Below are 12,762 nucleotides of genomic sequence, written 5' to 3'. Positions count from 1 at the left end.
GTCAACTTTTCATGAGAGAGCTTATCATATAGAGTATTACATACCCCCTTCTTCTCTCTCTATTCCCTTTATATGGGACATCTCCTACCTAACTGAAAGTACAAGTGCAGAGAATATTCTGTGGAATATTCCCCTAAAATATCTTACTACTAAACTAGCCGTTAGGACCGATCTGAATACTCGACCTCGACCCCAGCTACTCAGCTCGCCAATAGGTTCCTTCCATCTTGAGCACGACCTCGGCCTAATCGGCTCTTAGCAATCCTCTCTTGGACAAGATTCCCTTGATCAGATTTTGACTCATGCAACAATCATGAGAAATTAATTTTCTTCACCTGCCTAAATTTTAGTAATTAGAGTTAGTCGATACATATGGTAACAAAGTTGATCAAAATACCACCGTTATTAAAAAAATATTGATTATTCAATAATATGAAATTCATTGCATGATCACCTAATTACTTAATTTGTTGACATGGGAGGAGCATGTATCATCGTTAAAGATCCTATATAACCTAAAGTAACTATGATTATTCCACCTAAAGATCTCATATGCTATTATTCGAAATAAGCGACATATCATTAGCAACGTTTTAGCAATGTTCATGAATATGATGTTTCAATTGACCTTCCCGCTCTCATTCCCTTGTTTGTCCCTTGTCTTTTATGTCAAGATTCTTAGATAAAACTTAGGTTTATACGGATTGTCGGAAAGAGTTAAATGCAAGATTTTTTTTTTAAATTCACTTAGATTCTTAAAGAATATTGAGAATAACTAGGTTTAATCCAAATCTCTTTTGCAACCCCAAATTTGAACCCAAAGTGCTAATATAAGCAGACAAATTTTACCATGATCTTGTTATCTAGGTATATTTACGTACATATTCTTTTGATATAATTGTTTTAGTTTAATTTCTAAAAGTTTCTTAGTCACATATACAAATTTTTGACAACAATATACTAATACTCTGATATACTTAACTAAGCCTTACATCAATCAGAAGGATTCCAAAGTGCTAGAGCTATAATTGTACAATAAAAACTACGACTCCCTCCGTTCCATTTTAACTATCGTTTTAGTTCAAAAAATTTGTCCAAAATAACTGATACTTTAGGATTTCAAGACTAAATTTGTTAGTTGTTTTCGACAATACCCTTAATATTAATGAAGTATTAGTTCTTTTTAATACTATTGATTCTCAAAATACATTTAATATGAGTAACTAAGTAAACGATATTATATATTTATTAATTTTTTTAATGGAGGTAAAAAGAGCTAAAACAACGATTAAAATGGGACGGAAGTAGTATTATTGAATTTGAGAATTAAAGAGATCCAAATTGCCATAGCTAAAGAATGTTAAAGCCTTAAAGAAGTGGAATGACAAAAGAGAGCTGTGCTGTCAAGAATGGTAGTTGGGGGATGAGAAGGTGACCAAACTACTACTACATCCATCATTTTGTCCCATTTTCCTACTTAATTATTGCACTATAATTAATACTCCAACACCAAATTAACCCCTAACTTGCCCTTTTACCGCCTAATAAATCTTTTCCTACTTTGTTTAAAACTTATCCAAAAATCAAAATCCCCCCAATAAAAGAAAAGCCCCCATTATTATGAAATAAGGCATCTTTTACTTGTCTTGTTAAACCTTAACACCAAGAATCTTGCATTTATCACAATTCACATTTTTCTTGTTCTTAGTATAATGCCATTAACTGTTTCCACGTAAAAATTAAACTGGGTCGATCTTATTTTAGTTCAAAGGTACCATCTTTCACACTTTTCCATACTTTTCATTATATATTCGAGTAAGATTACTCTATCCTCTCCTACAAGCAAAGTTGTTAACTTTTCTTTATTCTTTTTTGGGTTTGTGGGTTTCTGTGTAGATCCGTTCTCAAAATGGGGTTTCTTCAGAGTAGTTGTACTAACTCTGTGGAACCTTTTTACAGCTCAAAGACTCAACCTTTAGCCAGTACTGATACTGATAATAACTATTGTGGGTATGATGAATTAAAAATCAAATCTTTAATTTACAGAATGATTTGGGATTTTGGGTTGGCCTGTTTTATTCCGACTTGTCGGCGGCGAACTTCCGGCGAGGATAACGGTGATAAGGATAAAGCTGTTGTTAGCAGCAGTTTGGAGCATAATAAAGCTTGGTTACTTGCTGAGTCAGGAGCTTGTGGTACTGAGTTATTTAATGCTGAGCCACATTCACTTCACTCCTCTTTTAGGTTCAGTTTTTGCTCTCAGGTTGAGCTTGAGTCTATGAATATGAATAGATGTTCCTCTGCTACTGTTTTGATGGTGAATTTGGATAATGGGTTGACTGATCCACTGTCCAGAGAGCTAAAATGGAGGAAAATTCAATCACTTGAGAGAAGTATTTCTCCTGTGACTCATTCTTTGATTAGGTTCACCTATGCTGAGATTGCTTCTGCTACTCGCTATTTTTCTAAAGGTACTCAAAACTGGTTATGTTCAAATTCTGGCCTTTCTTTATTTTCAATTTATGTGATGTTGATTTGTTTTTGTTTTCTTGAATTGGGTAGGTAGAGTTTTGGGAAGAGGAGCATTGAGTTATGTATTCAGAGGAAGAGTGGGATTTATGAGGACTAGTGTTGCTATTAAGAGGTTAGATAGGGAAGATAAGGAATCTCCAAAGGCATTCTGTAGGGAATTGATGATTGCTAGTTCTCTTCATAACCCATACATTGTTCCTTTGGTTGGATTTTGCATTGATCCAGAGGAGGGTTTCTTTTTGGTCTACAAGTATGTATCTGGTGGAAGTTTAGAGCGGTATTTACATGGTAAGAATACTTGGTTTTCTTTTCATTTTAATAAGAATACAACTTGTTTGAGATTAAGATATATAGAGTTTGATTCACAGAGAAGAAGAGGGGAGTGAAAGGCGGTCCAGCACTTCCATGGTCTACGCGGTATAAGGTGGCCGTAGGCATAGCAGAGTCAATAGGGTATTTGCATTATGGAACTGAGAGGTGTGTTGTTCATAGGGACATTAAGCCCTCCAACATTCTTCTATCATCCAAGAAAATACCCAAGGTAATGAAAGGAACATTCATATTTAACAGCTCAAATTGGTTGTTCTTCTTCTGGTCGATTCTGTAATTTAATCCTTATGTTGACTTATATGCAGTTGTGTGACTTTGGCTTAGCTACATGGACTCCTTCACCTTCGGTACCTTTCCTTTGTAAAACAGTTAAAGGAACATTCGGGTATAATTTCTATCTTGATAACTCTTAGGCATGACTATGAATAACGTCCTCGCGTTGCTTGGCAGTAAAGAACATCCCTATATTTATGATATTTGAATTACATTTGCAGGTATTTAGCTCCCGAATATTTTCAGCACGGTAAAATATCAGATAAAACTGATGTCTATGCCTTTGGAGTTGTCCTCCTGGAGCTACTAACTGGAAGGAAGCCAATTGAAGCGAAAAGAGGACCAGGAGAAGAAAACTTGGTGTTGTGGGTAGGTTCTTGCTTTAATTTCTTCCAAGCTGTCTTCGCTTATCTTTATTTTGGATAGTTAAATCAGTCCGGCTCCATTTGTTGGTATTTGTTAATGCAAGCATATAGATTATCCACCATAATTTCTGCCAAGGATGTCTCTAGTGTGAATTTTTTTAATAAAGCCAGTAATCTGTGATAACCTGTCTCTTTTCCTTTCTTCTATTTGATTTTAAATAGCGCTTTCTGTTTTGCTGATGTTTGGAGATTTTCTGTTCTAAATAGTCACTGTCGCAAAGAAAATATGGTCTTTAGAATAGTATGTTCTGTTCTATTGGTAGGCTGTTCAAGCTCTCTGATGCACACCACCGAGACATCCTGTGATTTATGACACTTTGAAGGAAGAAACCTTGTGTCGAGCTTTATATATATATATATATATATATATTATACAATTACAATCAATTTGACCAGTTCATGCATGAGTCGGTGCGCGTGTGAAGTAATCAGATTCAATACACTGACGATGATAAGACTCTAGGCATAAAAATTTGGCAATGATTTGGACCATCTATCCTTGTGTTATTACCAGCATAACAATTTAGACCCTTTTTTGTTCTTTTTGACAAGATTTGGACGTTAAAATCGTCTTCTTTGTTGTTTTCAGGCAAAGCCTCTAATGCAGCAAGGAGCTCTTGAAAAGTTTCTTGATCCAAGACTCAAATTCCCTCAGAAGAATCTACAACAAATAGCTCGGATGACACAAGCAGCAGCTGCATGCATACACAATGAAGAGTCTCGAAGGTCCAATATGGACGAGATCATTGCCATATTGAGAGGCACAGAACCTCGTTCCACGACCAGAAAGAAGTCTATTTCACGCAGTAATAGTTGTATGATTGAGTGTTATCCCCAATTGCAACGGACAAAAAGTGAAATGAAGAGTCACTTGGCCTTGGCAATGTTAGGAGTTCCTGACTTCGAGGATGATGATTTTTATTGTCGTTGACATGAAAACAATGAATTTGATTTTTTCTTTTTCCTCACCCCATTCTACTTGAAATGGGATATTATAGTGTGACAACTGATAAGGCTAAGCTCATTTAACTTGTAGATAGAGAAGTGGTGGTCTGATTGAAGAATACACTGTTTGTATATATTTGTCCCTGATTTTGGTGGGAAAAATATGGCAGGTTCTGTTTTGTATGATCTCATAAAGAAGGTTGTGAATTGTTTTCTGGCATGATTTTACTTCTTTCCATGAGTGTAAGTTAAGACTTTCATTGGTTATTTAAATGTACTGTGTTTTAGCTAGTTTTGTACCGTGAAGTTGCTTGCTTTGGCCTGTAGTTTGGTGAAGCAAGGGTAAAAAGAAGGGCCTTTTTGCTTTGAGATTTCTCAGTTTGGGGCCCGTTTGCCCATAAATTTTTTTCACTTTTTCCGGAATTTTTACTTTTTTTCGAAATAAGTGTTTGGTCATAATATTTTTAATTTTCACGTGAAGATGAATTTTGAAAATTTAAAAAATTCCAAAAAGCTGGTTTTCAAAATTCACTTCAGATCACTCACAAAAATTCAAAAACAACCCAAAATTGTATTCATGTCCAAACACAACTCTAATTTTCAAAAATCATTTTCACTTTAAAAAAAATTCACTTTTGTCGGAATTTTACAATTCTTATGTCCAAACGCCCACTTAGTAATTCCGGTCAATCAAACCTTTTTCTTTCCGGTAACCGAGAACCGTTGCCCTATTTGTCAACGCTAAATTAATCGGAGTAGTTTATGACAATCTACAGTAGGCCACCAAATTTAAATTTAATTAGTTAGTAAATTTGTTGAACACAACTCTTATTGGGTATTTAATGTATAGGAAGTTGACAACATATTGTCTTCATGCCATTCTTTTTTCCTATTGATGGTGTTTATTAATAAAACAAAAGTTGATCAATCAATTTCAGTATTAGGTATTTAAGAAAAGATATAGTTCAGAAAGTACAACCATTATGCCACGAACAATGAATAAAATTAGGTCACCTTTACATTATTTGTGATTTGCTAAGATAACGACAGCTAAACTCTCACATAGGACCCAAATAATGAAATATCTTGTCATAATACAGGGCAGAAAAACTTGTAGTTCAATGTTGTTGACCCACGTTGCCTAAATTTTATTTAAACCAAACATTTAGAACCAACCAAATAATTTAGAACCAAAAAAAAAAAAAATTATACACACAATCCACCTCAACATTAATGATGTAAGGAATATGAGGTAACTATACAGTTTAACTAAGTTAAAGGTTTTCTCCAAGGGAAACAAGAAAAGGAAAAGCCAAGACATTCGAAAGTGACATATATCAAAATGTAGGAAGAATATTCAATTATATCAACTGTAGAAGCGAATCCAGAATTTAGAATTAGCAGGTTCAAAATGAGTATAATCTTATTATATGTATACATTTTAAATCTTTTTTGCATATGCATACATAGTATGAGCTGAAAACAATGAATGCGGTTAAACTCGTAGAACCCACTCTAAATCCGCTTCTAATGGTAAGGCGTGTGCATCAAGAAAGCTAGAATACTTTAGCAACATCCTTAATCAAACCTCTATTGGCTCGAGCAAATTCTTCGAATTCTTCATAAGAAATAAAGCCATCCCCATCAGTGTCAAGTTCAGCCATCATATGTTGGACTTCTTCAGAAGTTACAGAGCCTAACATTTTCAAGGTTTCTCCAAGTTCTGCTGAAGAGATTTTGCCATCACCATTTAAATCAAAACGCTTAAAAATTCGTTCGCGATCAGCTATGTCTTGTGGATCTTCAGCCATTCTTTGGTTTGTTTTTTTGCCTTTTTTGTGATGGTTACAACACAGGCAAAGTTGGTTATCTTTGAGAGTTTGATTTTGGACACAGAGATCCGAAAAATGAGTGCCAATTTGGGTTATAAAGAGGTCTTCATCCAAGCATATATGGTCACCCTTAGCCTTAGGACACGGGCTTTGTGTAATTTTATGGTCTCTATAAAACTTTGCAACAACTAATCTGTTTTGTTTATACTTTGTGGAAGGAGATAAAAGTGACACCAAAAACAGACGATGACAACACTTTGACGCCTCAAAATTGCGTACAATTGGGAAAAGAAAAAATAGTTGAAAGATTGGGGGGGGGGGGGGGGTGAGGGGAAAGTTAACCAAATATGAAACATATCCCTTCTTATTATTTACTCTCTCCGGTCCACGACACGTGACCAATTTGCTTTGGATGGAGTATAAAAGTTTTATGGGGTCCTATGAATTATTAGTGCGTAGTAGCATTTGATTTATAGTAGGTCAGATGTATTATTGTCCAACAGTAAATAACAACAGCCCTCAACAGTATTTTTAGTTTCAGTATGTTTGATTTATTATTTTTCAAACAAGAAAAATAAATCTTCCTTTACTAAATAAATAGTTTAGACGTCAATTATTAATGATCTGAAACCAAAAATTAGCTTTCTTAGGTGCTTGTCCAAAAGTGATAATTAATTTGTGAGGTCACAAGATTCACCAGTGTCCAAAAGTGATAATTAATTTGTGAGGTCACAATTTCATGTTGTAAAAACCGGAGCATATTATCTTGTATACTCTTTTTTCCTTTTAATGATAAGCTAATCTTATATATTTCTAAATAACAATGACAAATAGGGACAATTTGGACATTTGACGTCCGAAAACATAAAATCGGGTATCTGTATAATGTCTGTAATGCATTTTGAAACATATGCTATCCCTAGATCTCTCTGATGTACTACGAAGCAAAATCAGTTAATTTTCATGTATCAGAAATAGGATAATAACCAAACTGTCAATGCTAATCAAACACTGTTGACAGACATAATTCCAGAATGAAACGAAAGTATATCTGAATATGACAAGCAAAATGACAATGAATCGAACACAATTGACAGACAACAATTCAGATTTGCGAATGAAAGCATGCAGTATCCTGATGAATTCAACACTGATATTACACGTGATTAATAATGTGGTTATGAGCATCAGCATATTCGTCATAAATTATTACCAACTTTTTTTTTGGACCTGTTTTCAGGTTTCTGTCAACACTCTTCTTCTAGACAAACTCAATAAATGATATGTTTTTGCCCTACAAAAATTTATGCAGGAGAACTGATGGCACAACTTCACAAGCATTTAAATGACAACTGATTATTAGGTCGGATGATATTATGAAACTGACTTGAGCAAGGAATTCAACACAACTTCTCTTGTTGGCAAAGCTGGAATTGCTCCTCTCTCCATCACAGTCAATGCACCGCAAGCATTAGCAAAACAAAGGGCATCTCGAAGTTTGTCCTCATCCTAAGAAATTCAGATTCACAATTAGCATTAAAGAGGATATGCACATTGTAATGAAGTATAAAGCGCAACTCCAGAACACAATTGTCGAAATTGTGATTTTTTCAGCTGCCTTATATCACTGGATGCATATGCAAATTAATTATTTAGGCTACTAATTAACAAGAGGTTTCAATTAAACAGTAGAATATCCACACTATAATTAAATCATAAATGTAATTCAATGTTATTATACTGAGGACACCCATCTAGTGCACAAACAAGAAACAGCATCAAAATCTTTTTGCTCATTAGATAACATGATATGAGAAACCATATAGAGAGTAAAGAATGTAAAGTAGCAGCCAGTAGAATGTCAGTATAGAGGAAAGTAGAACTACAGAACATTATTAGATTACAACAAACCCAGTATAATCCCAGAAGTGGGGTATGGGGAGGGTAGTGAGTATGCAGACCTTACCCCTACCGTGAATGTAGAGAGGTTGTTTCCAACAGACCCTCGGCACAAGGAACAGAACATTATTAGATTAAATACAAACAAGCCTTACCTGAAGCAGTGAGACATTAGATGCTAGCTGTGACAATATTCCAGCTACAAAAGCATCTCCAGCGCCAGTGGTGTCTACAGCATCCACCTTTAGACCCTTAACTCGCCCACTGAAATCCTGTTTTGCATCATTCAAGCAACTTCAGAGAATTTATTTTTTCTATCTCTTTCATATATAGCATATAACTGGAAAATCAGTAGGTGCACAATTATCAGCTTCGTGACTGATTTAGAGATTTGGCCTAAAAATGGACAAAATTCTAATACTTTTAAACCTGCTCCCATGCAGTTTATGTGCCACTTGAGCAGGAACAAGCTAACAAATATTAACCAGCTTGACGAAGACCAATAGATCTCAGACAACCTCTAATGAAGTTTTCAAGAAAATAGAAAAAAATAGCAGTCATACTGTTTCAGATCATGAATCACGAAAAGGAACAGAACAAAGAATCTATTGATAGCAGCTTCGCAGGACAAGGGATTCTTAGTAGTATATACTTTGACATGTATCACAGAGCAATGGATTATGGTCCTTTGCAATGAATTGATTTTGATGTCACATTAATCATTCAAGCAACGGGTGAATCAACTCTAACAGAAATCAATAATATTTCTATTAAGCTAAGGATTGGCTGGATAGCATTTATAAAGGGCACAGCATCTTTTTTTTTTTGGGATATGTTATAAAGGACACAGCATCTATATGCGCATTTCTCGATAATCCTGTAGCAGATTGTACATTTTATAAATGTGGTACTCCCAAATAGTTTAAAAAGGTATGATTCAACAAAATGGATATTACATCTTAAGATAGGATTGAATACAGAGATATTATAACTTCTTGATAAAGGGTTACAGAATCATTTGATTAAACACATCGATTTGTGTAGACTGCAGAGTAGAATGCAGTTAGAAGCTTACCTTGGTGTAATATCGGCAACCTTCTGGGCCTTCTGTGACGAGAAGTAACTTGAGATTTGGATGGTACAGCTTCCGAACAACATTATCATCATAAGGATCTTCTCCATGTGTCAAAAACGAAATCTCTTCTTCACTTATCTGGTGATAACAAGCAGCTGAAACATCAGATGTAACATTCCATTTGAAAGTTCAGACTTTTAAGTTCGCCCAGACCCCACGGTGTGGGATATTACTGGGTATGTTGTTGTTAGACTTTTAAGTTCGACTCTCTTGCAAGACTAATGATACTGTCATTAACGAGTCATATTTAATATTTCACATTGGACACCTGAAAACAAGTACCTTAATTATATCAGCAGTTTCCCATATGCTAAGGATTCCTTCTCTAGCACTTCCCGCAGATGGCCACAGTGGAAGCCTCAAATTTGGATCATAGGACAAGATTACACCAGCATCCTTCGCAGCTCTTGTAGCTGCGATATGGGCTGATTTGCATGGCTCTGTAATCAGACTTATGGAGCCGTAATGAAAAATTTTTGCCTGCAAACAGGGTATAGGAATCATCGGGTATCACTATCAAGTTGACTATCCAAATATAACATAGTACTGAGGGTCCACCAGAAATAGCAGAAGGGATGTAAAGTATCAATAATGAAACTGTGCAATAAGGAAAGCTAAATCATAGAGAAACATTTTTAAAGATTGGCTGACTTGTAGAGAAACATGCTTTCACGACAGCATACAAGTTGCTTACATACTTCTCAAATAAGATGGTTTCCAAAATATCTGAAGAACTGGACTGTAAAGGTACACTTAGAACCAAATCATGAACTATGTAAGGTTTTTAATAATAAATAGCATATACAAAATAAGAAAAAGTCGTTCTTAAGAGAAGTAACAAAGAGGACCAATACATAAACTTTTACCATTGGAACATGTAAGTAACAAGACTAAAGACTCCTTGTATGGTCTCATCGTTAAAGATTATGATCTTAATTTTTTCTTGCTTTAATGAAACTTTGAAATACTTCTTTTTTCGAGGATAAAAGAACTTCATATACCTTCCTGATCAACTCTAAATCGAGTTCATCCTCTTGAAGCAACATATCAGCACTCGGGTTACGATAGAACATAAATTCACGCTCTCCATCCTTTCTCAGTGTTACAAATGCTAAAGCAGTACGAGCACCTGGATCAAAGCGCATTCCATCATTATTGACGTTGTTCTCCTTCAAAATATCAGCAAGCATGTAGCCAAATTCGTCATCACCAACCTGCGCAGGATTACAAGAATATATCATAAAATACTTACATGTTTTTTTTCTAATTGATTTCTGTCTCACATATTTTTAATAGATCATTTTCATTTTCACATATTTTTTCTAATTTATGTTCTCAAATCAGCAAAGGAAACAAATGAAGGAGCTAACTTGATGCGGTAATTAATATGAATCCTCAACAATCAGTCAAATTTTCAAAAATTGACAGGGCAGGAAGGAAGATGACTCTGCTGGATATTAAGATGAGTTTCCTAATTCCATAATTCATATGCATTAGTCCAGAATAGAGAGTCCCGGATGAGGAAAAATCTGTTTCTTGCTAAAGTTATATGCTAAGTAATATAATCTCAGCTTTAAAATAAGTACACGAAAGAAGGTAGTTAACATGTGTATCACCCAGATCACCATTGTACTTTGGAGCAATTAATGTTTCCTCAGCAAGTGTGGCAGAGACTTAAATTAGATGTAATGCAATATCAAGCATGCATTATAGATTGATAGTTCCTACGTTGTGAATAGTCTGGAGCTCCTAAAGCCGCTTGGTGACTTAAAACGTTTCTAGGAAACAGAAGTTGACATATGTTTGAATAGAGACAACAAAACAATAACAAACAGTTGCCTAATCCGGCAGCCTGGAATGGTGCTTAGGAAGAAAATAAAAATAGATAGTCAACAATAATTAGCGAGATGTCAAATCCAAAACATACTTGATAAAGAAGCTAGGTCCCTGTACACTTGTTGAACTGACAAAATCTATGTACCATTACAATTATTCAAACCTATGTTTAGCACATCGAGTTCAGAAAGACTATAAAAAACGTAAGCAAATAGTATACCTTCCCAATGAAAGCTGAGGAACCACCAAGACGGGAAATGCCAACAGCAACATTAGCTGGAGCACCACCAGGAGCCTTTTTAAATGCAGGTGCTTCAGCTAACGACAGCCCACTTGTGGTTGGAACGAAATCAATGAGCATTTCTCCAAAGCATACAACAAGTGAAGATTCATCCTTATCCAAAGGCCCATTGTCGCTTGGCAATGCTCTTCCTTAAGTAATAATTGTAGAAGAAAAAAGCATAAATACAAAAAGTAGGTAGCAAATTCTATACACAGAAGAAATGATCATACTGCAGGCCTTGCAATGTCATAGTTCACAATTACGGTATCAAAGACAGTTCAAATTTACAAATCAATATGAGCACCTTTTAGATTTTCAATACGCATATCTAAATCAGTCCGAGAATATGCTGAATTGCACTGTGTACAGATGAAAAATAACTAAAATAGAAAATAATTAGTAAAATTTAAAAGAAGAAACACCTTGAAGTTTGCATCGAGGAAAGAAGGGCAGAGAGGGGGATAGAAAAGGTGCTGGTTTCACAGTGCATCTTGTAGGGGCAGGGAAACTTCTAGAAGCTTGACTTGTAGTGGAAACTCCAGTGAAGCAGAAAGTAGGAGAATGCAGAAGAGCCATATGTATATATGAGGTTTTAAAGAATAGTAGAAAGGGTATAGAGTGTTTGATGTGAGAAACTAGTTGAGATAGTGAATTTCAAATTGAAACCCTAATACAGTTACATCAGGCGTTAGATTTCAGCAACGGTGCAGCGTTGGAGTAATCGTTGGAAACTTGGAATTTGCAGACAATAAACCCTGATTTTCGGAAGAATTGAAGCAGTTGTTCTGTTCCAGTAGTGGGGGAAACAGTGTAAAGCAGCGGAGAAAGCAAAGACCAACGAGGGAAAATTAGGTAAAACACAAGGACCTCTAGTTTATCCTTTGTCAGCTGCAAATCATGATTTACCTATCACTTAATTGGTGATGTGGATTTTGTAGGCATGTAAAATTTATTGGATTCAAATTCAATAAATAACTTGAATTATATTTTAAATATATTAATCTAAATAAATATTATGAGCTATTATAATTAAATTAATTATATAAGTCCAATATATATGGATTAAATAAATAAGCCTTAATCTATTGGGCTAACCCATTTAATTGGGCTAAAGTAATGAGCGCACTTCCTTAGGCCCAATATGCTATCTTCCTAGAGGCCCAGTTTGGTGTCACATGTCATATGACGTGGCACGCCAAGTCAAGCGGAAGAGCCAATAGGATCATGCCACGTGTCAAAATGACAAGGCATGCCAAGTCAAATTAAAGGGCC

At 35.2% G+C, this 12,762-nt stretch overlaps 3 protein-coding genes across 7 annotated transcripts; 1 reads left to right on the top strand and 2 right to left on the bottom strand.

Moving 5' to 3' along the window:
• Window positions 1-835: 835 nt before the first annotated feature.
• LOC109208886 (serine/threonine-protein kinase CDL1-like) lies at window positions 836-4,796 on the top strand. Of its 5 annotated transcripts, none has more exons than XM_019372046.1 (7): window positions 836-867; window positions 2,047-2,471; window positions 2,563-2,820; window positions 2,901-3,073; window positions 3,168-3,247; window positions 3,357-3,504; window positions 4,150-4,796. In XM_019372046.1, the coding sequence occupies exons 1-7, from the start codon at window positions 851-853 to the stop codon at window positions 4,489-4,491; spliced, it is 1,443 nt and encodes a 480-aa protein (XP_019227591.1). In that variant the 5' UTR covers window positions 836-850; the 3' UTR covers window positions 4,492-4,796. The 5 variants fall into 5 exon arrangements, with proteins under 5 accessions (XP_019227591.1, XP_019227590.1, XP_019227589.1 ...); XM_019372045.1 differs by lacking the exon at window positions 836-867 and adding an exon at window positions 1,367-1,431; XM_019372044.1 differs by lacking the exon at window positions 836-867 and adding an exon at window positions 1,542-1,771 and having other exon boundaries at window positions 1,897-2,471.
• A 1,044-nt stretch (window positions 4,797-5,840) lies between these two features.
• LOC109208889 (polcalcin Nic t 1) lies at window positions 5,841-6,423 on the bottom strand. Its single transcript, XM_019372050.1, has one exon. The coding sequence runs from the start codon at window positions 6,314-6,316 to the stop codon at window positions 6,062-6,064; it is 255 nt and encodes an 84-aa protein (XP_019227595.1). The 5' UTR covers window positions 6,317-6,423; the 3' UTR covers window positions 5,841-6,061.
• A 941-nt stretch (window positions 6,424-7,364) lies between these two features.
• On the bottom strand, window positions 7,365-12,375 carry LOC109208885 (probable fructokinase-6, chloroplastic). The gene is made up of 7 exons (XM_019372042.1): window positions 11,913-12,375; window positions 11,428-11,639; window positions 10,373-10,585; window positions 9,654-9,851; window positions 9,312-9,449; window positions 8,392-8,508; window positions 7,365-7,846 (listed from the first exon to the last, which is right to left on the bottom strand). The coding sequence occupies exons 1-7, from the start codon at window positions 12,064-12,066 to the stop codon at window positions 7,712-7,714; spliced, it is 1,167 nt and encodes a 388-aa protein (XP_019227587.1). The 5' UTR covers window positions 12,067-12,375; the 3' UTR covers window positions 7,365-7,711.
• Window positions 12,376-12,762: the final 387 nt, after the last annotated feature.

Source organism: Nicotiana attenuata, unplaced genomic scaffold (assembly GCF_001879085.1).
Source record: "Nicotiana attenuata strain UT unplaced genomic scaffold, NIATTr2, whole genome shotgun sequence".
NCBI classification, from domain to species: domain Eukaryota; kingdom Viridiplantae; phylum Streptophyta; class Magnoliopsida; order Solanales; family Solanaceae; genus Nicotiana; species Nicotiana attenuata.
The sequence above is the reverse complement of the archived record's forward strand: the minus strand, read 5'-3'. Positions and strand labels throughout refer to the sequence as shown.